The sequence below is a fragment of the Crocodylus porosus genome, unplaced genomic scaffold (genome assembly GCF_001723895.1).
Source record: "Crocodylus porosus isolate Cpor-Errol unplaced genomic scaffold, CroPor_comp1, whole genome shotgun sequence".
Taxonomy (NCBI): Eukaryota; Metazoa; Chordata; order Crocodylia; family Crocodylidae; genus Crocodylus; species Crocodylus porosus.
Window position 1 is genome coordinate 19,551,040 of NW_017728912.1, and position 26,385 is coordinate 19,577,424.

General features: G+C 42.0%; 1 protein-coding gene across 7 annotated transcripts in view; it reads left to right on the forward strand.

Annotated features, from left to right (window-relative positions):
* Window positions 1-227: 227 nt before the first annotated feature.
* Window positions 228-26,385, forward strand: part of CFI (complement factor I) — a 28,856-nt gene continuing 2,698 nt past the window's right edge. Inside the window, exons 1-16 of one of the 7 annotated variants that reach the window (XM_019534109.1) lie at window positions 228-675; window positions 3,398-3,716; window positions 4,710-4,863; window positions 6,119-6,300; window positions 7,957-8,067; window positions 11,244-11,360; window positions 12,436-12,477; window positions 12,633-12,674; window positions 14,647-14,682; window positions 15,021-15,050; window positions 15,226-15,249; window positions 17,310-17,339; window positions 19,765-19,800; window positions 21,423-21,526; window positions 22,453-22,568; window positions 25,229-25,506. In XM_019534109.1, the coding sequence (XP_019389654.1) occupies window positions 616-675; window positions 3,398-3,716; window positions 4,710-4,863; window positions 6,119-6,300; window positions 7,957-8,067; window positions 11,244-11,360; window positions 12,436-12,477; window positions 12,633-12,674; window positions 14,647-14,682; window positions 15,021-15,050; window positions 15,226-15,249; window positions 17,310-17,339; window positions 19,765-19,800; window positions 21,423-21,526; window positions 22,453-22,568; window positions 25,229-25,506 (1,681 nt within the window). In that variant the 5' untranslated portion in view covers window positions 228-615. The remainder of the gene's footprint in view (window positions 676-3,397; window positions 3,717-4,709; window positions 4,864-6,118; window positions 6,301-7,956; window positions 8,068-11,243; window positions 11,361-12,435; window positions 12,478-12,632; window positions 12,675-14,646; window positions 14,683-15,020; window positions 15,051-15,225; window positions 15,250-17,309; window positions 17,340-19,764; window positions 19,801-21,422; window positions 21,527-22,452; window positions 22,569-25,228; window positions 25,507-26,385) is intronic. The other 6 variants (XM_019534110.1, XM_019534111.1, XM_019534112.1 and 3 more) reach the window with 6 other exon arrangements.

A 26,385-nucleotide genomic window follows, 5' to 3' on the forward strand; every position in this document is an offset into this window, starting at 1 on the left:
TGGCTTTTTGGAATCTGAAGTGATTTATGTTGGTTATTTTTTTCTTTTCATTAAAAAAATGTTCCTGCAATTTGACTCTCCCATAGAGAGTTTGTTTGTACTACTTGCCAAAGCATTGAGCAATGTACCAAATGTAATCTTGAATGATGACCATCTAGGTTGTTGAAAAGTGATGCATGGTACTTCCTGGTATTACTTCTAGCTGTTGTGAAGAAATGTATTCTGTTCCAGAATTATTTAGAGACACATACATGAAGCCAACTAAGAACTAGGGTAGAATTTCCTGAGAATTTCTAGGATAGGCTTAGCAAAAATCAGCAATGTTTAGCGCTTGGAAAAGTAAATTCCTAATGGGATTTTCCCCTTAATAATTTACTTTAAAGACTTTACTTTCGTTATCTTCTCTTGTTACCGTAAGACCAGATAAACTGAGACAGTATACTTACAGCGTGCTCAGATTTATCAGTCGATGTGAAGGTTCTTGCACTCTGTTTCTAAACTAACTTTTAAATATTTTACTAAAGGTTAAAAATTAAACACAGACAAATATCTGAGATTAAAAACAATCCTAGCCAGGGAAATTCATCGAAAAAAGAAAGATAAAAACTCTGCATCATGAAAGTATTGCTGCTCTTGGGTTTTTCATGTGTCTTCTTTTGTACTTATGGAGGAAAGGTAAGAATTTCATTTATTTTAAATGAAACAATTAATATTTTTTTCTTAAATACTAACTGGGAAAAATAGATGATTTTTAAATTTCCTTTAATGGTACTGATATAATTATTCCAACCTTGAATATCTAAATCTTGATATATATTTTTCTTTCCTTTATTTATTCTAGTTGGGTATTATGTCAGCGGGCCAAATCTGTATGGAGTTTCACATGGGTTCAGGGTTACTCCTAACTTGATTCAGTTGCAGGAATAGGGCCCCAGGTAGTCAAATTCTTCTGTTTATTCTCAAGCTATACTCAGGCAAAACTTCTAGTGAAATATGAGAATTAAGCCAGAATAAGGACAATAGGATCTGTCTCATTGTTTTGATTCTATCAAGAATATAATTCAATTAATTGAATAAGTACTGACCCATGAATAACAGGACAAATTTAATATGATTACACAACAGGGTAAAGTTTCTATGTGAAATCCTGTTTCCACTCAAATCTGGAACAAAGCACTCATTATTTCAGCAGATCAGGATTTCACTGTAGTACCTTAGACTTGAATTGTATTGATTTAACAAGCCCGTTCAAGAATGCCAAGCCAAATCTGGGGGCTAACTTTTTTCTTATATCTGTATGCAGAAGTCTGATTGATGTAATTTTTATGTTTCAACATTCTTTTTATCTCAAATAGTAGCAAGGAAAAGTGGCAAACCTTCAATGAAATCAGGTCCAGATTAACCATTTAGCAGACCCAAGGCAGGGGTGGGAGAGGCCAGGAGCCAAGGCCTCCCCACCCCTAGAGCAGCTACAACAGGGGAAAGAACACTTTCCCCTCTTGGTGCTGCCATTGCAGAGGCGTGTGACTTGGTTCTCATTCACTCACTAGCGAGTTACCATGAGCAATGTAGTATAAGTGAGGAGAGGACTCATTTGGATATTTTACTTGCATAGTCCAGGTATATGCAAGATAGGTATGCAAATGAGTCTCACTGTTTGTTTTGTATTGCTTTTGTGGCTGGCCAGAGAGTGAATGTGAACTAGGTCAAAGCTGAAAAAAAAATTATATTTACCTAGCAGCACCCTCCCCGCAGGCATCCAGGAGAGGAGAGGAGGGAAGGTGAACAGGGCCCTTTGCACCACACTGCATTCCCCCCACCCCCCTCAGCTCAGGGCCCTAGGTATGTGCTTAGTTTGCCTATGCATTAATCGGGCCCTGAATGAATTATTGGGGCTCTGTGTCAGTATAGGTGTAAACACAACTCATATGGGCCAGAGCCAGAACTACAGGGTAGCACAGGCCACCAACCAACAAATTTGTGTTTGTGCTTGAGGCAAAAAAATATATGGCCATGAAATATACCAGTATTTAAAGTTCAAGTTTGCAAGAAGTTCATTATACATAATTGTTTCCACAGTAGACCTTAAAGGAAAACTTTAGATTCAAATCTCTCTCACACTTAATTTGCTCATATGTGCCTCCTTAAAAATGTGTAGGTTACACTTAAAATCAAAGAAAATTAGGCCAGAAAAGAACACCTGTTCTGAAGCATCCAGCTGCAATTTTGCTAGTAGCAATTTACAGCTGTGCGAAGCTTCAGTCCCTGATTCAATTAAGCAAAAATTTGGCCTGATTCGGTGGCCAAATCTCCAAATCCAAATCAAATCAGAACCCTCCAAATCAATTTGGAGAGATTCAGAAAGATTCAAAGATTGGGACATAGACGCAGCTTTAAATGTTTTTTCTACATACCTCAAGGTACCAGGTGGCTCGTCAATGCTGTGATGCTGGGGCAGGTGCAGCACCTCACAGGAATGTGGGGGTCACTTCTGGGTCTGCTGGTGAGCATGCAGGGGGGGCCCCCATGCCTCCCCAGCTGAGTGACTGCCTGCTTCCTGGGTCTTGGGGGGCACCTGGTGTCCCCTCGCAGCTGATCGTCAAGCCAGCAAGGCACAGGGGGGCTCCCCTGCATGCTCCCCAGCAGGCCTGGAAGTGGACCAGAAGTACTTGCCACTGAGCACGTGGTGGGGCCCCTTGCACTCTTGTGGGATGCTCCATCCACCCCAGCATCTCAGCGTTCACGAGACATACTAGTACTTTGAGATATGTAGAAAAAACTTCTAAAGCTGTGTCTATGGCTGAATCGCTGATTCTCTAAATCAGCATCGAATCTTCAGATTCAGATTCAGCTGAATTGAATCGGGGACAGTGGTCCAAATCAAAAAATTGAATCACTGTCCCTGACTTGAGCTGAATCTGAATCCAAATTGAATGTAGCCAGCTTCATACACCCCTATAGCAATTTACTGTAAATCCCACTGAATGTCAATTCATCATACTTTTTTAATGTGTTCAACTTCTGGGGTAAAATTTTCTAATCTGCTGTGTACTAAAACTGACATATTGAAAAGGCAAGACTGTTACATATGCAGGAAATCAGAGAGAAGAGACCCTGGTGAGAGATTCAAAAAGAAAGAGGGTTAACCAAACCCCAAATAAGTTTTAAAAAAAAGGAAGAAAGAGGAAGAAGATAGTGTGGGGCGACCATATATAATACTAAAAACACCTGATGTGAAAGACCCTTTTGATACAAGAAAAAGGGTAGTGATGGGCCTTATATAACACCCAGTTAGAATCAGCTGAAGGACATGCAGTGCTTTTAGTGGATTTTGAAATGGACCCTAATAGCAGTTATTTGCTTCCTAGACTTATTTCATTTTTTTTCTTTATTTTAGGTCTTCCAGAACCAGACCTCTGAGTACAATAAAGAACCAGTTCAGCTGGTTCAACCAACTCACAAGGAAACATACCTGGTAGAAGAATGTTTGAAAGAGAAATACACACAGGACTCTTGTCAGAAAGTTTTTTGTCTGCCCTGGAAGAGATGTGTGTCAGGAAATTGTATTTGCAAGCTTCCCTACCAGTGCCCAAAGAATGGCACCTCAGTGTCTTCTATCAATGGAAAAACATTCCGAAATTACTGTCAGCTGAAGAGCTATGAATGTCAGCACCCAGAAGCAAAGTATATGAGTCAAGGCAATTACATACATGGAGGTATTAGAATCCTATTTTCCAAGCATATAATGATAACTTGTAGGTACTTCACTCTCTACAGATTAAAAACAATGTTCATTTATTTGCAAAGGGAAGAAACTCAAGAAGCCACTTAGCGTTTGCCCATGTCCCAAGGCAGGATCATCCATAGCTATACCATTCCTAAAGTCTTCTGTCTAACCCAGTGGTGCTCAACCTTTTTGTCTGTAGGGCTGTATGGGCATTGCCCAATCCCTCCACAGGTTGCGTCTGGCCTGTGGACCCAATCTGATGCACAGCATACATGGTAGGGACCCATCTGGCTACATAGTGGGAGGTTGGGGGCAGCTCTGCCCTGATCCAGCTGTGAGGAGAAAGGGGGCATGGCCCAGCCCCATCCCTGCCCAGTTGTGGGGGCAAGACGCAGCCCTGATCCAACCCTGTGGGAGGAAAGGGACATGTCCCAGCCCCAAGCTGACTAGGCTGGGTGGAAGGAAGCATGGTCTGGCCACTGGGAGGAAGGGGGCATGGCTCAGCCCCAACCTGGCCAAGTGGAGGGAAAGGGGCATGGCCCAACCCTGCTGAGAGAGAAGGGGGCATGGCCCTGCTCCAACCAGGCCATGTAGAAGGAAGGGTGTGTGGCCCAGGCCTGATCTGGCCATGGGAAGTGGGGGTTGTGGCCTGGCTCTGGCCCACAACGTGGGGCTTGAGATCTTGGAAGTGGGGTGGGGGCATAGTATTAACTGCCACTGCTTCCCCACTGCCAAGGCACGGGGAGCCCCACGAGAGAGATTGTAAGGCTCTGTGAGCTGCATTTGGCCTGTGGGCCAGAGGTTGAGCATCTCTTGTCTAAGCCATTCTTAAAAAAACTCCTTCGATAAGATTCTACAACCTCCCTACATAATCTATTCCACTACTTGTCTAACCCTTCCATATTTTTTCTGAGCTCATCTTTCCTCTAATACCCTTCTGCAAGAATAACAGTGTTCTGGGTTATATATTTGCTTGTTTTAGAGACGGTTGATGTTTCTCTGAACTATGGAGATTCAGAGTCAGAGGGTATAATTCAAGTAAAGCTTGTGAACAACACTGAGAAGTTATTTCTGTGTAACAACAAATGGAGTATGAATGAAGCAAATGTAGCCTGCAGACACCGTGGCTTTGAAGCGTAAGTTTTGTAGGGTTTTTGTATAGAAAAGGGCAATGCTGCATGGGGAAACCAGTGTTGCCAGGGCACCACCAGGTGGTGGAAAGAGCTGCCACTCTCAACACCCCCAAGTTTGTTTTTGAAGCCACTGTTGCAGGACCAGGAGACAGTGTTCTCTTCACTTGCTCCACACACATGGGTGGCCAAGCACTACCTTTGACACCCAACTCCCCAGAAAGGGAGTGAGTTCTCAGATAAGAGAACCACAACTGATCAAGCAGGGGGGCCTACAAGATCAGCCATTACCATCTTGGGTTGGCAGAAGAGACCCCCAATTAGTGTTGCCATCTTGGGCAGCTTTCAGATAACCCAATCAGCTGTTCCTGTGATGGCAAGAGTTTATCGGTCAAATTTTCCAGGGAGCCTATTGTCCCCTGGCTAGAGAGCATGATCTGAGGCAACTTTGTAGTGCTCCAGTCAAGGGGCACTGCACATGTGTCCATGCCTATAACACTCCATTCTGTAGCTGCAAATGAATTTGTGTCTAAGACCTAAGTGACAATTTCATGCTACATAAGACCTGTTATCCTGCAGTAAAACCCCACAAAATAACTATGAGAGAGAGTTCAATTCCGTCCTGGCCATTAACTTTTCAAGCAACATGGGCAGGGATTTGTACCAAGACAGCGCACTGAGTCTTGGTTGAGCATTACATATTTGCCATGACAAGCCTCTGTAATTGCTTATTTACTTGACACAGATTTCTTAATGCAGGAGAATATCAATATTAAAGCAAGAATAAGGCTACCAAAAGATAATTTTATTAAGGGCTCAATCTGGTTCTGATCTCACCACTTTTGGCTTTCACTCACTTTGAGAGAAGTCAAAGATACGTAGCATAATGCAGGATGTTCCCCAAATTCTTGATTAAAAAAGTCCACATACAACTAAAGGTCTGACCCTACATGTTTAATTGCTGCCCATGATGAGGCACAGTGGATTTGATGGGGCTATACTTGGGTGCAGGGAATAATTGTATTGAACAATTTGCAGACTAACAACCCCATTTTGTTTTACCTTTTCTTCCAAAAGAGACATCTTTTACTTACCCCTTTTTATTGACTGACCATTTTATTGATGGGGTGTATTTTTTCCTTCTCACCCTGTTGTGCAGCAGGGTGGTGGGGGGGGGGGAATCAAATCAATTCTATATCACAAAATAGAAGGAAGTGTATTCTGTGTTATAACAATTGTTTCTTAAACTGTATCTTCATAGGGGTGCTGAATATCACAGAAAGACATTCACTGTCCCAGAACATGCCAATACTTCATCTTGGTGTCTTCGAGTGATGTGCAGAGGACTAGAGACTAGCCTAGCTGAATGTAAATTAATTAAGAGATCAGCTCCAGGTGGTGTAAAGAATTTTGCTATGGTGGCATGCCATAAAGACCAGAGAGGTTGGTAAAAAGAAAAAGAGGTTTTTTTAGACGCTCTTAAGGTTCTTCATTTTAAGCTGCACTATCAAGCATGCCATCATAGACATACCATGGACACTGACAGAAGTGACAGTTTGTTGTGTGATTGGGTCCCTGAAGTGCTGTACAGCCATGCCGTTACAGAAGCGCATGGCTGTAGAGCACTTAAAAATTGCTTGATTGTGTAACAAGCTGAACCCTCATTACATGAAGGTTCAAATAAAGGTGCTCCAGAGCCGAGTGCCTTCATTAACTTATGTCAGCATGTGCTGGGAGCAGGATTGAACTGATGTGGCCCATCTCCACCCCCAGTGCTGTCTTCAGAATGGGATGGGGAGAAAGGAGGAAAAGGACCTTGGTCTGGGGTTTCCCCAGCCTGTGCTGGAGGTTGAGGTAGGAGGAGGGCTCCAATCCACCTGCACCACCCTCCAGCCTAGGCTGAGGAAACCCCAGACTAAGCCATCTCCACTCTCTTCCCCCTTCCCATTATGAAGATAACACTGGAGCTGGGAGCAGGGGGCTATGAAGCTTGATCCCCCAGTCTCCCAGACCCAACAGTGAAAGTCAGTTGGGTCCAGGGGATCACTATAACTCATGGTGCTTCTTGCAAAGCACCATAAGTTACAGTGGGGAGTGCATGTCTGTCAGTAATCTATAGAGAGGTATTGAATTGCTTTTTTGTAAAATTTATGATGATTTTGAGCTGTTTAAATAACGATAATAAACAAGGAATACAATTAAACTTTGTACCCAAAATACTCTGAAAGACATTCAGAAAGGGTAACATGACAAAATATTTTATCCCCAATTGGATTCACTTCCTAATCAAGAAAGGCAACTCTAAACTCCTTCTCTTGACCATCTTGCATCCTTCTGGATAATTTCTAACACTGGTGGAGAGATTCTCCTAGCCATTGCTCTTTTCAGGAAGAAAATGCAATGAAATTAAGTAGCTTCAAAAACCCAGAGCTGGATTGTATGAATTCTTAGTGCTTTCTGCAAGGGGTTCATCACCTCAGATGACTGAACCTGAAATAATTCCTTTACCATTGTAAACTAGTCCTTGTCAGTCCTTGTCTGAAGTTTTTTTTATAGTTCTTTGTTTTATATGTAAAATATGATGATATATGGCTTTGAAGGATTGGGGTTAGGTTGCAGGTTTTGGGGGTTTTAGTGTTGTCGGCTATTTTGGTAGCATCAGAGAGAGATGCACTTGGCTGGGGCAAATTATAATCTGCTCTGTTTTTGATATAATCACAAAAGCAAAAATTTGGATACTCCTGAACACAATGTCTCCTTCACAAGGAAGAGTGCCCATCACATTAATCCCTAATACCATTGAGTAAAATGCCTGATTAATAGTTTTATTTGAATACTTAACAAAGAGAGTGGTTTCCAGGCAGCTGGAAGGTGGAGAAGGGAAAAAACAGGGAGGCCATACTGAAGGTCTAATTAAAGCCTTTTGAAATCAATGGAAAGACACCTACTGAATTCTCTGGGCTTTGGAGGAAGCCCTAAAATGCAAGGGGGAGGGGAGTAGCTAATGCAAAAGTATGCTTATAAATGAGAAATTGCCCAGTACATTTATAGACTTGTAGAAACTTCCAAATATAGTTAATTTTTGTTCCTGTCTTACAGAATGTACACCAGAGGAATTCTGTTGTGCCAATAAGAAATGCATTCCTCTGACAGAAACCTGTAATGGGATAAATGACTGTGGAGACCTAAGTGATGAATTGTGTTGCAAAGGTAATAATATTGAGTCTGCCTCAATGTACATTCTTTTATGTAACTTCCCCAAGAACTCTCAGAGGCATAAGGCATTATCAATTTGCTTAATTTGAGCTGTGGAAAAAAAGTAATTATTTTGTTTATAGGTAAGTAAAGAAAGTGATCCGTCATGTAACTTCTTGAAGTGCATAGATAATCTAAGAGTGTTAGGAGAGAGAGAGTGGCATTATTTAGGATGCAGAAAAATATTGTTGTTAAAAATTAGTTTGCCTGGTTGAATTAAAAAAGATTAGTATTTATAGGAAAGTTTTGATAGTAAAAATAGATCTGCATCTTTTCCTGTTAGCAAACTGTCCTTAAACGAAGTTAATATCATCTCAAATGCATTACTCATGAAAAATAATTCACAAAAACATATCTGAGATGATTCTTGACCTGCAGATCATTCATGACAAGTCACTTTGGTCAGCATTTGAAATTCAAGCTGTGGCTAGTTTGCCTGAAAACAGAAGAGAAATAGGTCAAATAACTGAAGTGGAGGACCATACGTTTTAAAATGAGGTTAATGTACTACACAGAAGCAAGCAGAACATACTTATGAATTCAAAATTCATTTCCACAAATAATCCTGATTTTGGTTTTCTTATTAGTGTTCCTGTTAATAAATTTGTCTGCTAGAATATTCATAGAAAGTGAATTAATAATGGATGGCAAACAAAGACAAAAGTAATTTTTTATTAAAACATAATGAATATATCTGGCCAACTTTTAAAATTGCCAAATGCGTTTTGGCTTTGTATTTTTCATATAGGTATGCTTATAACTACAGACATCTATGCTTACAACAAGGTCCCTCTACCAGCACATTTACAGGTTAGGTAAAGTCTGCAAATAAACTGTAGGTAAAAGCACAGGAAAAAACTAGGAGTTTTTTCTTCTAATCCTATACTTGCACCTAAGCTATTCAACAGAACATGTGCTTATAAGTAGGGCTGTGTGAGGCTTTGGACAGAGCTTCGTATCCAGAGAAGCTTCAGATGCTTCAGGATCCAAAGCAGCACGTCCAGGTCAACATGCTGGCCTCATTTGGTTTCCCGAAGCGCTGCAAGCCACCTGTGATTGGGCCATAGGGTATAATGGGGGAAAAATAACATATCTATAACTTTGTCCAATTTAGATGAACTTTTTTGTCCAATTTAGATGAACTTTTCCAGGGTGGTAGACTCTGCAGAGAGCATGAAGCCTGACAAGTTTCAAGAATATTGGTGCAAGTGTTTGCGGGGAATGGCACCCCAAATTCTTGAAAGCAAAACTCATGTCGTGTCTAGCCGTTACAACATAGCAGGGTGAAAACTGCAAGTTTCAAGATCAGTGCAGTGGTTTGGGGGAAACTGCCCTTCAAGCTGGGGCTAGCAAAACTCGTGCCATGAGTGCTGTGGGACTGACCGTCTCTGTCCTGGGGTAGGGAGGGGAGACACTGCTGCAGGCCTGGCTGCTAAGCTGCTGTGCTCCCAGTTACCAATCAATCAATCATGATTCACCCAGGGACCAGGGACTCAGGGACCAGCTCAATACACAGGACCTAGCTGCTGCATAACGACTTAACAAGAGCAATTAGCACCTACAAAACCAGGCTGAGGAGAGGAAAGGATCAATCCAGACAACCAAGGGACCCAAGGCAGAGCCAGTCTTGGCACAAGTTTTGCCTGTCAGCAGCTAGGGGTGCAGGGCCCCAGAACCCCCCACACCCATCTCCTCCACAGTTGGCAGGCATTGTGGCCTCAGCAGGGGCCTCCATCCCTGCAGCTGTCACCCTGCTGCGTCTTAACACACGCAATGTCACCCATGGCACCAGTTTTGCTTGTCTGCAGCTTGAGGTGCAGCTCCCCCAAACCCCTGCACCTATTTTCTTGAAACTTGGCAGGGTTTGCAGCCTCAGTAAGAGCTACCAGCCCTGCAGATTTGACCCCCACATGATGTAACATACATCAGTGACAGGAGTTTGGCTTTCAAGGATTTGGGGTACAGTTCTCCCCAAACCCCTAAACTGATCTTCTTGAAGTTTGGCAGGTTTCATGGTCTCAGTAGAGGCTACCATTCCTGCAAGTTTCATCCAAATCAGACAAAAAACAACGAAGTTATAGATATTTCATTGATTCCCCATTATACCCTATGACCGGATCGCTGAGGCGACTCTGAAGCTTCAGAGCCACTTCAGCTGGATTGAGGGGGAAACCCGGTCCAGGGCTCCAGATTAGATTGCGGCCATCCGAAGCGGCCGGCTCTGAAGCTGGATCAGATCGCTGCCGACTCACACAGGCCTACCTGTAAGTCACTTAGGCCCGCTCTACATGTGCAGGCAAAGGCACGATGGGATCTCATGCACAATTCACAAATTCTCACCTTCTGCCATGCCACATGTCCTCAGGGAGTGCTAGGGACCATGGTAGCCATGATCCCCAAGGTCTGGGAGTTTCCCACACCCCCAGGCACTAAGAATAATGGCAGTTGCGATCCTCAAGGCCTGGGGGGTTTATGCAGCCTGAGCTCTGGGGATCACAGCTGTCTTGGTTCCCTGAGTCTGGGGGTTTTGCATTAGCCATGTCAGTTGACAGGGCTCCCAGCTGCAGGGGAGACCCTATTACATGTGCAAATTAAAGTTCGGTAGCAAGCAACTATAAAGTCAGTACAGTTTTTCAAAGTCTAAGTAGCTGGTTGGAGGGGTTATTATATGACAACTGCTTTCCCGGTAATTGGGCAATTAACCAGTTAATTGTACAATACGTTTAATGTGTAGAGGGGAGCATTAGAAGCATAGTTTAGGCTTCTGCTTTTGAAAATGTTAGCCCTACTCCAGGGAGCATCCTAAAGCTACTGAAATCAGGAATGCTAACACGAGAGGAAGCTGAGTGATGTTTAGCTGGGGTTGATGTTTTCCAACACAACTTTTGGAAAAAATTAGCAAGTAGTCTTGCTCAATAAGTTTGGGAACTATTGCTAAATTTTTGTTGCCTTGAAACTGAAAATTATAGAGTATACAGAATTAACGGCATCCATTTCATCTTAGGTTTACAGTGTCTGGTGTCATCATATAGTTACGAACATCTGATTTGGAGATATTATTTTTGCCATGTGTTAAGCTGCTGAACCTTTTGATGCCATTCACATAAATGGTATTCTCTTTTCCTCTACAGAATGCAAGAACAAGAGTTTTCTCTGTAACTCTGGTGTGTGTATTCCAAAGACTTACCTCTGTAACAAGGAAATTGATTGCCTTACAGGAGAGGATGAACTACAAGTGAACTGTGAAGGTATTTTTTGATAGCTTTATTTTCTCTGTCCTGATCACTTTCAACTAAAGCATAAAGAATGCTTACATATTTCATCCCTACTTATGCAAAGGGAAGCCAAACAATTATTAATGGAGTCATTGTTTTATTTTGCTTTGAACTTGCTCTTCCCTTTCTTGCTGGAGGTGTCATGATCATATACCTTTGTAAATCTGAGGGCGGAACTGTTCAGTCATTTGCTTCCATATCTATTTCTGATTTATAAGCTCTTCAACAGTAGCTCAGTTACTGATTCACCTTTACCTTTTTAGTTTGGCTCTGGGTTTTGTTTTAGTTAATCAGCTTGATGTTGCCTGTTCTGGTAATGCCAAAAATGTGCTGAGATGGCTATATTTCTTCTGAATACAATACAAAAAAATCTTCATTCACATAATTGGAGCATGTTCTCCAACAGCTGCAAAACCATCAACAAATTTTAGTTACAGAGATACAAAACCTACTTCTATATCTATAAAGAAAATAAAGAGATAAAAATATTCTGCTCACCTATTCCATAGCTATCCTAACGGTACTCTATTAACTGCTTTTCGAAAATTCGGCTGAATGCCTGAGTTGGAACCTTTTTAAAAATAATGTAAAATAAGTCTGTTAGCTCATTCTATATTATCCTATTTGAATTTTATTCCTAGGTAAACAAACTGTAAAGCCAATGATTAAGGTCAATATTTTGGTATTATGTTTTGGTGTTTGTGCTGCATGTATTTATTTAGGCATTTCAATTTACCATATTAAATATTTCCCTATGTAAGCAAATAAAAGTTTGGGGACTGTATCCCAGAGAAAGAGGGAGAATTTCAAATGTATTAATGATTTTGTGTTTTATTCCTAGATAAAAAGGAGTCCCGAGCCTGAAATTTAAGGTCAACATGATGGAGTTTTATATGTTTACATTTAGGTATTTTTATAACATTAGCTTCCCTAGTGTAGTAATTCTGTCCTGATGCAATGTTGTGAAAGGCTGGGAGAGCATTTTCACGTGTATGCCAAAGAAAGAGAGAATATGTGGTATGCTGATGATATTGCGTTTTATTTATAGGTGAAAAAACGACAGAACCAGAAAGTCAGGGTGAACCTGATGGTATTTTATTATTTTCATAATTTTATATTAATTACTAGCTGTTACTATATACTTATCCATGCAATGTTGTGAAAGTATGAAGAGTATTTTCATGTGTATAATAGAGAATGAAAGATAACTTGATATATACTCATGTTTTTATGTTTTATTCCTAGATGAACAAAATGAAGAACTAGAAATTCAAGATCAAGATGATGGTATTCTATTATGTTAATGTTTTAGGATGCTAATCACCATAGTATACCAAACAATTTTCTACGCAATTATATGAAAGTTTAGAGAGAGCTTTCATGTGTTTGCCACAGAAAAAGAGAGAATTTGTTATATACTGACGTTTCAGTGTTTCCTTCTTAGGTGAACAAAGTCCAAGACCAGAGAATCAAGATCAACTTTTTGGCATTCTGTTATAATTAACTCTATTCTCATAGGCTTTGTTATTATGTCAGGAACATAGCATGATAAATATTTTCTTATTTAGTCCTAGATGAACAAAGTTCAGAACCAAAAGCCAATATATCAATAAAACCAAATGTTTTATTGATATAGTTATAATTTTAAAGCAATTTGGAAACCCATCATTGCCTCAATCACTAGAATAAAATTAATTCTAAATAACTATAAATTTTGGTATTTGATTTTGGGTTTTTTATCATGGAAAATCAGAGCTCTTCCTGCCCCCTTCACTCACCAGGGCACAGGTCCAGGCCCCTCACTCCCAAGCCACAAATCCCCAGCCCTGCAGGTACCCTTCCATCCCCACCCACAGCCCTCTGGCCCTCCTGGTGACCCTCATCCCCCCACCCACAGCCCCTTACCCTGCCAGCCCTGCTGGAGGGGATCCCCTCCTGCCAGGGCTACGAGGCCAGGGACGGAGGACCCTAGCCTCAGGTGCTGCTGCCCCCTGCAGCAACACCTAAGCCCTGGCTGCTACTTATGGGAGGTGGCAGCTGCTGTGGCCCGAGTAGGGAACAGAGCGTGGCGCTCAGATCCCCCTCCCCCATGGGCAGCACAGCCAGAGTAGAGCCCATCAGGGAGGGCAGATGCAGGCTGCCCACTGGGTTCAGGCTCTCTGCCTTGCTGCCCTCCCCCTGGGGCCTTTGCAGCTCAGTGGGCAGGACCTGGCATGCAGGGCAGAATGGGGCCATGCGGGGAAACTTGTTGCCAGCACAAGCCCCTTAATGTCCTGGTAAAGTGTCCTCTGCCAGCCCAGCAGCAGCGAGGGGCACTCCAAGCTGCCACCACTGCTGCTGTTGGGCAGGCAGGGGTCACTTCACCAGGGTGGTGCAGGGCTCCTAGAGGCAAGGAGCTTCTCTACCCAGCCCTGCTCTGCCCTGCCACAGCAGGGGGCTGCCTGCCAGGCTATGGAGGCCCTGGGGGGAGGGCAGCAGGGAGGGGAGCCCTGAGCCTGCAGCAGGCAGCCCACCCCCTCTCCTGCCCCACACAGAAATCTGGAAGGCATGTGCCACCTCCTGCCCTCTCCAGGAGTGCACGCAGGGCCAGGGAACCAGGCCCTCCTATGCCCCAGATGAGCTGCCCACAGCCCTGTCCCATTCCCTGCCAGGACCCTGCGATCACGCATTCCAGCCCTGGACCCCAAGGCCCATGCACTGCCTGGCTGGGCAACAGCCCCAACCCTACCCAACTCCCTCCCTCCCTCCTTTTCTGGTGGGGTAGGCCTCAATCCCCACCCCACCAGACTGACCTACGGGAGCTGCTCTCCAGGCTGCCTGGTGGTCATGTGCATATCCAACATGTTTGTATTCTATTATTTCTAGCCATATACTCATAGGCATTGTTATGATGTTATCAACATAATATAATGTTATGTATTTCCATAACATTATTGTATAATATTGTTACTGTATTTCCTTATGCAATACTGTAAAATTTGTAAGAGACACATGCCAGAGTGAGAGATGGAAATTTTATAGTGATATTTTTGTGTTTTACACCTAGTTGAACAAAGTGTACATCAAAGTTCAGCATTTTGGTATAATTTTTTTGTTCAGCTATAGTTATTGATTCAAATATCAACATTCCTATCATGTTAGTTGCTATAGTATACTGAATACTTCCCCAGCAATGCTGTAAGAATTTGGAAAGTATATGTGCATACCGGAATGAAAGGAAGATGTTGCTGTGTATTAATATTTTTGTTTTTATTTTTAGATGCACAATATTCAGAGACTCAAAGTCAACAGATTGGTATTTAATTTTTTTTCTTCAGATATAGATGTAGATATTGGCATTTCTATTATGTTGATCACTAAGTTTAGAAATGGAGGGAGAATGTGGTGTATATTATTGATGTTTTCATGTTTTATTCCCAGATGAACAAAATCCAGGCCAGAGATTTAAGGCCTATATTTGTGTATTTTATTATTTTTATTCACATATTTATAGGCATTCCTTTGCTGCATGCCACCATAACATACTACACATTTCACTGTCCAATGCAGTAAAAGTTTGGAGACCATTTACGTGAAGTATCCAAAGATGGAGGTCATTTGGAGTTTGTTGATGTTTTTGCATTTTATTTTTAGGTGAACAGAGTCCAGAGCCAGCTGTTCAAGGTCAATATTTGGTATTCCATTAATTTTATATATTTATTCATTGGCTTTTCTACTAGGTTAATCAGGATAGTGTATTAATTATTTCCTTATGCAATGCGGAAAACATTTGGAGAGCATTTACATTTGTATGTCAGAAGAAGAGAGAGTAATTGATGAATTTCTTTTTTTTTCCAAGGTAATAAAGAAGAAAACCATAAAGGTAAGTTTTTCAGTTTCTTATTTTTGTATACAGGCAGTCCTCAGGCTTACGACACAATTGGTTCCTGAGAACTGTATCTTAAGTCGAAATGTTGCAGCTCGGAACCAATTTTCCCATAGAAAACGATGTTATAAATGGAGGATTGTTTCCTGAACCAAGGCCCAATACCCTGTTTTCACCAAAAATACCCCAGAATTTTGTACTCAATCAATTATAGATGAGTAATATAGCTACTTTAACATATTTATATTGTAAATAGCAATCAGATTGATTTGGAAGGACTGCTTTGAGGTGACTTTGCTGGACTTTTTGAAGGAATCCTGGCTGGACTTTTTGAAGGGCTCTTGGCTGGAGTCTTCTCAGGAGTCCTGGCTACAGGTTTTTCTGGAGCCTTGTCTGCTTTCTTAGAGAAAGTGTCCAAGGAAGTTTGAACAGACAGGAGATGGGCAACGCAGAGAACTTGTTTGCTGGCATGGAGTGGCGTCAGATCAAGTGTTGTAAAGTTGAAAATGATGTCAGAAAGTTGAAACGGTGTCAATTTATAAACGTTGTAAGTGCAAAACGTTGTAACTCTAAACATTGTAAGTTGACTGCCTGTATTGCAAAGTTCTTCATGCCAGTTAGCCATTTAATTTTTGCTGGTAGCTCTTGCTCAGTGGTAAGTTTCCCACAGAACAGACATTATAGGAGCAGGAAAAGCTCTCTGTTTTGGAGGTTAAACTTAGATAGCATTATTTCCCACGTTCTGATAATTTTAAACTAAAACATAAGGATTGTCCCTGTATTAAGCTACGCAAGAGGAAAAGACTAGCAGCAGAAGGGGCGCCTATAGACATGCAGGGACACTGTTCCCACACACTGTAATTACAGTTCTTTTAGCTGTGGCGCTCCATGCACTTCCAAAAGATTAAATTTAATTTTGTTTCTTTTAATTTTACTTTGCTTACTCCTGAAGTAACTGTTACACCAACATATCCCTTTGCCAGCTTCCTCCAAAGTCCAGACAAACCCACCCCCAACCACCCTCAGTTCTCTTCTGGTTAGAGATTTTCTTTGACAACTTTCAAGCAGAACATGTTAAATATCTTCCAGAAGCAGATGAAGGAAAATAAAATAAAATTTATACCAGAAAACTAGAAAAGTATTATCTTATCTGAATTGTGGTGGTGTCCAAAGGAGTCTGGACATGCTATAGGCACACCCAGTGTAGAGACCACAATGCTGTAAGTACAATGCTCAGGAAGGTGAGAGGGGCACCTTCTGTGGAAGGAAAGTACCTTGCATAAGGTATAAAAATATGATAGTAGAGCTCTCCAAATAATGTTATATTAAATGAAGACATCTGCTATTTGTCCCCTGAACAAATGGTGGACCATGCCCATTGCCCCCGCCACAGCCCCCTATCTACAACCCTGTATCTAAGGCCAGAACTGGTCAATCATTTGCTCCCGAATCTATTTCTAATTGATAAGCTCTTTCAGTGTCTCACCTAGTGAGTCACCTCTGTCATTATTTAGTTTGGCTCTGAGTCGTGTTTTAGTCAATCAGCCTGATGCTGCATGTTCTGGTTACGTCTGTAATGTTCTGAGATATGTATATTTCTTCTGAATTCAGTCAAAAACATGCTTGATTCGCATAATGAGAGCTCTTTCTCCAGATGCTGCAGCCACTGACACCCTGCAAATTTTAGATATAGAAATACAAAATTGACTTAATAAAAACATTAGAAATGTTTTATCCACCCATCAATACATAATTAGTGGTTCAAGGTGGCAAGAATTTCTTAAGACAAGATTTCTTAAGATCATTTTCCTAACTGCAAAATCAGTGCAAATGGGAAAGACTTTTTAAGGGAAAATATACAGTAAACGAACTGCAAAAGGACATGATACTGATATTCTATTAATGTTATTAACATATTTATAGGCATTTTCACGATGCTTATCACAAAATTATATTAAATATCTCCCTATTAAACATTTTAAAGGTCTGGAAAACATTTACCTGAGTTAGTCTGAGAAAATTTGATATATATTAATATCTTTGCTTTTTATTCCCAGTGATAATACGCACAAGAGCAAAAGGGAAAGGTAAAATGTTTAATATGTTTGCATATTTAATTAGGCATTGGCACTGTGCAGAGTTCTCTATACCAATTAGCCATTTGATTTTGGCCCACAGCATTGGACTTTTAAGAAGTGTATTTTTCCTGTAACCATCATTATCTACAGGAAATTGCAAGATTTCTAGTTGTCTTTGCAATAGAAGTGGGTCTTTAGAAAGGATATAAAGGATACGGTTGTACTTCTTTGTATAAAGTTGAGGGAAGATTCTCTATGTACAAGGGAGAGGGAAGGAGAAGCTCAAAGGTGATCATGGGATAAGAAGCAAGTGCCCAGGCAGTTGGAGAGGATATGTAGAAAGAAGAATGAATACAGGAGGCAGAGTTTTCTGTGATATGAATTAGCTGTGCTTTCTTCTTCTCTCAGCTATGCATTGACTTTAATAGGAGCAGAGTGCAGAATCCATTTGCCCTCAAATCCATTTCTCATATCTCCCCTGCTGATTCATCTTTACCCTTATTAATTTTAGATTTCATTTTAGTTAGTTGTTGTGCCTGGAGTGTATCAACATAACTATATTTCTTTGGAATTAAATTAAAAAGCAAACTCAGTTCACATAATGAGAGCTCTTTCTCAGCAGCTGCACCTAAGGCAACTTTGCAAAATCATCAACAAACTTTAGTCACATGGGGGCCTATTCATGAGCCACAATTCCAAGTCTGCTGGAGTGTGGTAATTACACACTTACGTGTGCTTGCTTAAAAATGCTTTAATATGGCAGCAGGGTCACTTTAACTAAAGCTCATTCAATGAGCTTTAAATAAAGCACCCCCCTGCCATTTTTAAGCATGGGGCTGCTGATACATGAGATGCTCTAGGCACTTTATTTAGAGCCCAGAGTTAAAGTGCCCCTGGTAGAGCAAGCCCTCTAAAGGTAGAGTAAGTCTGTCTGTTCTAGTTGTATTTTTTAACATTTTATTCTAAAGCCAGAAATTCAAGGTCAATATTCTGATGTGCAGTCTGCAAAAATGGCTCAATTCTTCAATCTTTATATAGGCAAAATTCTATATATTCAACCCCTGGTTGGCACTCGCCACCCCTCTGCTGCCAACAGCACCGGCAGCATTTGCGGGAGCTCCTGCTTACTGCTGCCACGCTCTTGGCATCACCACAGCGCTCACGCCTGCCACTACCATCCCCCCCACAGCCACCAGGGGCATGCATCATTCATGCCCCCACCCACTGCCCTCCTCAGAGGGTCTACACCTGAAAAAGTCTATGCCAGACACCTCTCCACAAGATGGGGTATGCCATTTCTTTCCCGTTGTCCTCTTCTATCTTCCTGTAGTACCAGTACATTTCGCTCAGTCCCATTTTAATACAGTCCTCGACTGTGAGGTCTGACCATCAGTTTATGAGCAGGTCCCTGGCTTTCCATAGTGCAAACCTGAAGCAGGATATGAACTGGTCGAAGCGAGTTGTCGGGGTCCCTTGCTGTCTGGTAAGGTGCCCATAGAGAACCACTTCCCTGATCAGGTTTCTGAAACCTGGTTGGTTGGGAACAGCCTGTTGGTTCAGGGTGCTCAAGAACACCAAGCAAATCTTTCCTTGCCCCAGCCCCACAAGTCCCCCTGCCAACAAAGCCCCCTCCACACAGACCCAGCCCTTCTCCCGACTCTCTCAGGATTTTCTTATCTCAGGATCTTTTCATCTTGTCATCAACAGTGTCGCCTAAAGTAAGGAAAGTCCTTGGGTTCCTGAAAGCTTCTTTAAATGAGTGCTAAAAACAGACAAGTTGGATTTATCCCTGAGTTGACTGTCCTGACTTTGACTTGCATCACAACAGGCAAGGGGAGGGTGGGAGGAGAAGGGGGAGAGAGGTGGATGGGGAGTGACAGTCTTACACATGCATCTTGCATGGCAGTTAATTGGAATTGATTCCAGTTTTGTGTGTGTGTTGGGGTGGGGGGAAGTGTTATTTCAGTACTTCACATATACTTAGGATGGGATAATGGGCCTGTATAGGATCCCAAAATAAGAGGTTTTGTCCAGGGGAAACGTCAAAGTTTGGGGACTTATATAAAGCCTAGAGATTTTATACTGAAAGAGAGCAAGATAAAAAAGGGAGGAAATTGTTATTATGTAGTTATTTATGTTCAGAAAAAAATTCTAATCTTGTTTAGTTGATTATATGACATATATAGGACGTAGGTCATGTGCTAATTACAGATCACTTTTCAGTCAAAATGCCCGAACAGTGCCTAAATTTTTTTGTGATGCAACACCTCTAAGAACTAAGATGGAAAAGTATTTCTATTAATGTTTGAAATGGTATGTTTTTATCCGTTAAGAACCTGGTGTTATTTTATATATAAATAGATGTTTAAATTGACAGGGTAAATTAAAATATTTGGAAATATCTAAATACTAATATTTCATTATCTTATTACAGCACCGGAAGTTGTACCAAACTACAAGGCAAATGAAGGTTAGTTTCCCTAGAGTGCAACACTTTAGCTAGATACTACATATTAAGACAAACTTTACAAAGGAAACTTACATTTTTCAACTGAGCATTCACATTGCTTTAAAAAATAGATTAAATGCATGCAAGTGCAGGCAATAATAATTGATTGAATTCTTTCGGTGATACGTTGTAAAATTAAAATCAAGTACAATTAATTGAATCCCAAATTATTTGGGCACTGCAGGGCATATGTTCAGATGGTTTAAACCCTCAGTGCCCCAGGGCAGTCCGCACCAGGCTTCTGCCGGTGCCTGTCAGCCAGGTGCTACTCTGCTCCCCTCACCTCCAGCTTTGGTTTCCCCTCCTACTCCTGCCCCTGCTGTGCTGCTCCAGGTCAGAGGAGAGCTTCAGCTGGGCAGCTCCTGCCTCAGAGCATGAGGCTCGAGCTCCAGCTCCTAGCTTCCTTCCACCTGCTCACCTGCCCAGCACAATAAGCAGCCAGCTGCAAATGGGTGGAGCCGGTGGTAGGCAGCTAGAGCCAGAACCCCACATGCTGGGGCAGGAGCTGCACAGATAAAGCTTCCCTCCTGTCTATCCAGAGTGGAGCAGCAGGGGCAGGAACAAGAGGGGGAGCTGCCATTGGAGGCAAGGGGAGCAGAACAGCCCCACCAGCTGCAGCCGCACTGGGAACAGCCCTGCCAGAAGCTGTGCACTGGCTGGGGCCAGGGCTAGAGGGCGCAGACAGGGGCACAGTGCAAGCTGCCCTGGGCAGAACACCATGAGGGCATCTGTGGACCACATTGGAGCTCTGCTGCATGCACCCCATGCTGCCCTGTCTCTCCCTCCCCTCACCCCCAGCTGGCTCCCAGGACCTAGTGCCCAGGCATTCCCCCACACATACCCCGACACATATGTCCCTGCCAACCCTCCGCACAGGGTGAGGGCATTTAGGGAGTGGATCACAGCTCAGCCTGGGCCCCAGCCCTGAGCTGTCACTGCTCTGCAACTTGGCTCCATGGTCCTGGCCTTGCCCACCCCAGACACTGCTCCCTGCCGGCCCAAAACCCCATAGAAAGTTTTGGTGAGTTGTTGTGGGAGGAGGTGGGGGAAGGTGGTGCTGACCCAGCCTGCAACAGCTCATTAAAACTCCCTAGGTGGCCGTTGGACCCAAATAATTGCCCACCCCTGGTTTAAACTGTCTTTGTGTGACCAATGTCTGTGGTACTATGACAGTTTACACTGCTTATGGATTTGCTTCTGCTTATTTTGCTAAAAGGTGCAGGCAAGTATAAACAGATTTCAGAGAATATGTTTAAAATTATTTGAATGAATGCTATAAGTGGGAAATTAAGCTAAACTTGGAATATAAAATATAGGAAGTTATCACCTGTTGCTTATAGCATACACACAAAGTTGCTGGTCAAATTACCCTTTCCTGAACACAACAAACTAAGTATCTCACAGCTCTAGTATTTTCAAAATAATTTTTCATCAGTTAGTCAGCAGTTTCTCCTCGGCTGAAATCCATTCCTACAATTATGAAAGAACTGAGTGGCCATAGGAATCAAATTATATTTCAAAAGCCTTTTTTGTGGAAACTAATTGATTATCTAAATGATTTTTTTTTTTCCTTTTTCTTATAGAACGGAGGGCAATCAAGACATTTTTACCTGAGTTACAGTGTGGTATTACAAACCACACTGTAACTCGACATAAGCGAATTGTAGGAGGAAATCCAGCTACAAAGGTAAAGCCAAGGTGACCTAGTTTATTAACAATTATAATTGATGTTGTTGTTTTTAGCTTTAGAGCACCTTGATGTAATAATAAAAGTGTTATCTTAAAGCATACTAAATGCAGACACCTAATTGATACATACATTGATACATTTGCATGTTTAAACACAAATTAAATCAGCAAAAAGCAACTGCTAAGATTTCATTAAAAATGTTAATCCTTAAATGGAAGTTGAGAGTGCAGTATACTAAACTGATTCTAAAACTGTATTCACAACTTACAATTTTAAAATATACTTTCCTTTTAAAGACCAGACAACATAAATGTACTAGCTGTGACACCAGAAAATCATAGTAAAATAGGGTTGGAAGGGATCTCAAGAGGTTGTCCCTGCTCTAGGCAGGATCATTTCTATCTGAACTATTTTAACTGGAATTACACAAATGTATTCTGCACAACAGTATAGGTTTTAAGTCTCACCATTGTAAAGAGATGCAAAACTCATAACTGTGCTACCATAGTTATGTAATGCAGCACTATGGAACAAGGGCAACCTAAAGAGAAACTAGCAAAGTACTGGAACAAATCATTCAGAAAAATACTGACTGTTGTAGTTAGAAAGGGTACTTTGTTTCTTGAGTAGTATGATATATTTGATCACACACAGAATCCACACCCGCTTTGGTAGATACTTCTGGTCGTGAAGACATTATGTTGGACAAAGAGTCATGGAAACTATTGTGTTGGAACTCGCATCCTCTTTTTGCAGAGTCTAAATTTACAAGTACCTCTTGGACTGCAGAAGTTGGGTTAGAGATAATCAGGGAAAAGAAGAGGGTGCAAAGGACTTTCTGCTACCTTTTATACACTAAAAAATAAAGCAGTCCTATATAATCCTCTGTATAATATGAACTATGCAGAATTTTTTTTTAATAGGGTGAATTCCCTTGGCAAGTGGCAATTAAAGAAGAAGGTGGTACAGGTCCCTCAGTGTACTGTGGAGGGGTTTATATTGGTGGCTGTTGGATTTTAACTGCTGCACATTGCATCAGGTAAGAAACAGTTTGGAAATGATATACTACTTGCAAGGTAATGTAACTGCTTGGGGGGATTGTGCTTCTCATCCACTTATTTGCTGACTCCTAGAAGCAAAAAATATTGAGCCACAGAGGTCACTGAACCAAAACTTATTATGATGAAACACATGAAAGAACCCTAGAGGAGAAGCAAAATGAGCAAAAGTTCCCATGCTAAACTTCTAAATTCTTATTAGGAACATTAAGTAGATCTCGGTCAGTACCATCAGACTATTCTGAGATCTGCTCTAGCTCTCTCAGGTTCATATGGAACATGCTCGCTTCTACCACATAGGATTTCCAAGTGGTATCCTTCAAAATGACTATTCTGCCTGTTTGTGCATGGTGATCCTGCAGGTAGAACAATCTACAAATTCACTTCAATGTACTTTTCTCTACTCCAGGGGCAAATTGTTGCAGGGATTTGGGATTTTTTTCCTGTTTGTTGTAACTTAGCATTATGGCAAAAGGGTTCATCTTTCAGTTTATCCTAAAGGTGACCAACTCATCTTCAGTCCTTGCGGAAGGGAATTTTGCCGACAGCTTGAGCACTTCGTCTTAGACTAGTCACAGTCATAAAGCCACCATAATAGTCCCAGTTTTGCGGGGCTGCAAGTTCTGTGTAGTACCTCTTTGTAGTACAGGTTTCCCTCAATTTTATGTGGGTCCTGTATATGCAAATTCACTCTTATGAAATGACTCTTTTTATACCCCAAATTCATTATATGCAAAGTAAATTCACTCATGCAATTGGCTCCAGGGCTCCACTTGTCCCCACTTACCCCAGCCCATGGGCTGCGCCATCCTGTGGAGCAGGCAGGTGGTGTGGGCTGTTCCCAGAGCCACTGCAGCAGGAACTGGGGTGAGTGGGGAGAAGCAGAGGCCCAGAGCACGGCAAGGCAAGTCTGTAGGGGGAGGGTCAGGGGGAAGAGACTCAGAGGATGCTCCCTGTTGTTCTCAAATGTGCTAAAGACCAAGATCGCATAGCCTGTTCTCAAGCCTTGTGCAATGGATGGGGCTTGGAATCAGGTGCAGCACAGATTGACATGGCTGTATTCCCAGGATGTAGTCAGTGCATGGCAGCAGCTAGTCTCAGCACACTCCCCAGTAGCTGGAAGCTGTGCCAGGACTGAACATCTAGCAGCTGGAAGCTGCACACATGCCACAACTGGAGAGCGGGGGGGGGCTGGGAGAAGTCGTGGCAGGGCAAACTGGGTTGATGCTGCCACTTTTCTTTGCTCCCCTTTTGGGGTATAAGATTAAAGCATGCCACCAGTTCTAATCCAGAAAAGAATTGTGCCCCGGGTATCAAAAGTTTAGGATATACTTCTCCAATAAAAGTATCCATGACTTTCCTGAGTAGTCTCTTCCACTGCCATACTAAAAGTAAGGAATTTTTTTCTGGTACTCAGTTGAATTCTACTTTGCTGCAGCTTAAAACCAGTGCTCCACATCGCTGCAGCAGTGGAAAACAGTTGTTTTCTTACTTCTTTATGGCAAACTTTCAGATGTTTGAATCTCCTATCATGTCCTCGCTTAACTGCCTTTATTCCAAGCTAAACATGCTTGCTTATCTCAACCTTTCCTAATAGCGCTTGCTTTCCAATTTCATAGATTTCATAGATGTTAGGGCTGGAAGGGACCTTGAAGATCATCAAGTCCAGTCCCCTGCCCCAGGGCCAGGAAGTTAGCTAGGGTCAAAGGATCCCAGCAAGATAAGCATCCAAACGTTTCTTGAATGAGTCCAGAGTAGGTGCCTGCACCACTTCTGCAGGGAGTCTATTCTAGGTCTTGGGGTCTTGGACAGTAAAGAAATGTTTTCTTATGTCCGGCCTAAAATGGTCTTGGAGGAGGTTATGATCATTGGTCCTTGTTTCTCCTTGGGGCGCTCTGGTGAACAGACGTTCCCCCAGATCCTGAGTACCCTTATGTACTTATAAGCAGCCACCAGGTCCCCGCTGAGCCTGTGCTTTTCCAGGCTGAAGAGTCCCATGGCTCTCAGCCTTTCTTTATAAGGCCTATTATCTTGCCCTCTGATCATGCACGTGGCTCTCCTCTGGGATCTCTCAAGCTTCTCAACATCCTTCTTGAATTGTGAAGCCCAGAATTGGATGCAGTACTTCAGCTGCGGCCTCACCAAGGCCGAGTATGGCAGGAGGATGACTACCTGAGATTTACTTGAGAAGCAATAAAGGGACCTTAAGTTGTCAAAATTTGACTTTACTGGCAGGAGGGCTGCTGAAGTCTTTGGTGTTAAGTAGAAGTAAAACCATACGTTTTTGAAGGAAAATCATTGGCAGCTTGGTGAACTGCTGAGCATGCAGAAAAGGGCATTGTGACCACCTTGCATGAGGAATAGTTAAAAGGAACCTCCTCTCTTGCTGTTCAGTGCTCTCCATAATATATTTTTGCTCTAAAAAATATTCTCCGCATCAGACGAAGTGCCCAGTCGATCCGCACTGACATTTCAGGAAGCTCTGGACAACTTGGTTCAGAATAGGACAACTCTTTAATACATAGTATTAATTCTTTTTCCAGAAATTCTGATACTCTGCAAAATGGCAGAGTTGGCTACAACTGAGAGCTTACATTTGTGCTGTATTTATTAGCAAAATGTATTTCATATTTCTTTCCAGAGCAACTCGAGTTCATCAATATAGAATATGGTCTGGCTTGTTGGACACAATACAGTATAATCCAGAAATAGATACTTTTAAGCTGAATAAAGTGATAATCCACGAAAAGTATAATGCTGGAACATATGAAAATGACATTGCTCTGCTGGAGATGAAAAGTATAGACAAAGGAAGACCATGCTCGTTATCATACAGCATACCTGCCTGTGTCCCATGGTCAGAATATATGTTTAAACCTGGACATAGATGCAAGATTTCTGGATGGGGACTAGAAAGAGGTATTTTTGATAGTTTATTAAAGTATTTTCTTTTTATTCACCTCATGGTAATACTCACAGGCTTCAATCAGGATCCACAATCTTGTATGCTGGGTACCTTGAAAACACTTAGAAAAAATTGTTCTGGTCCCCAAAAGCTAACAATCTAAAAACATTATAGATACATTTCAGGAAAGGGTTGGGAATGCAGGTAAAACATGTCCAAAATGACCCTGGATACATCATGTTATATACATGTCTTTAAATGTCAGTAAAATAGGGTAATCCAGGTAGGAAGGAGGATTTTATAGGTGGAGAATAAGATGGGGGCAGGAGGTATATGTAAGGACAGAAGGGTGGGCAGCTGAGGGGCTGCAGTCAGGGGAGGGCAAAGACAAACAGAAAGTAACACTCCAATGTCTGACTGATATACACAGATTAATGGAGTACAGGCAGTCCTTGGACTTGCAACACAATTGGTTCCTGAAAACCACGTCTTAAGTCAAAACATTGTAACCTGGAACCAATTTTTTCATAAGAAACAATGTTATAAATTGGGGACTAGTTCCTAAACCAAGGCCCAATACCCTATTTTCACCAAAAATGTCCAAAAATTTTGTACTTATTCAATTATAGATGAGTATCATAGCTACATTAATGTATTTATATTGTAAATAGCAGTCACATTGATTTGGAAGGACTTCTTTGAGGTGACTTTGCTGGACTTTTTGAAAGGCTCTTGGTTGGACTTTTTGAAGGGTTCTTGACTGGACTTTTTGAAGGGTTCTTGGCTGGAGTCTTCTCAGGAGTCTTGGCTGCAGGTTTTTCTGGAGTCTTGTCTGCTCTCTTAAAGAAAGCGTCCAAGGAAGTTTGGACAGATGTTCTCCAGCAAGATGAGTG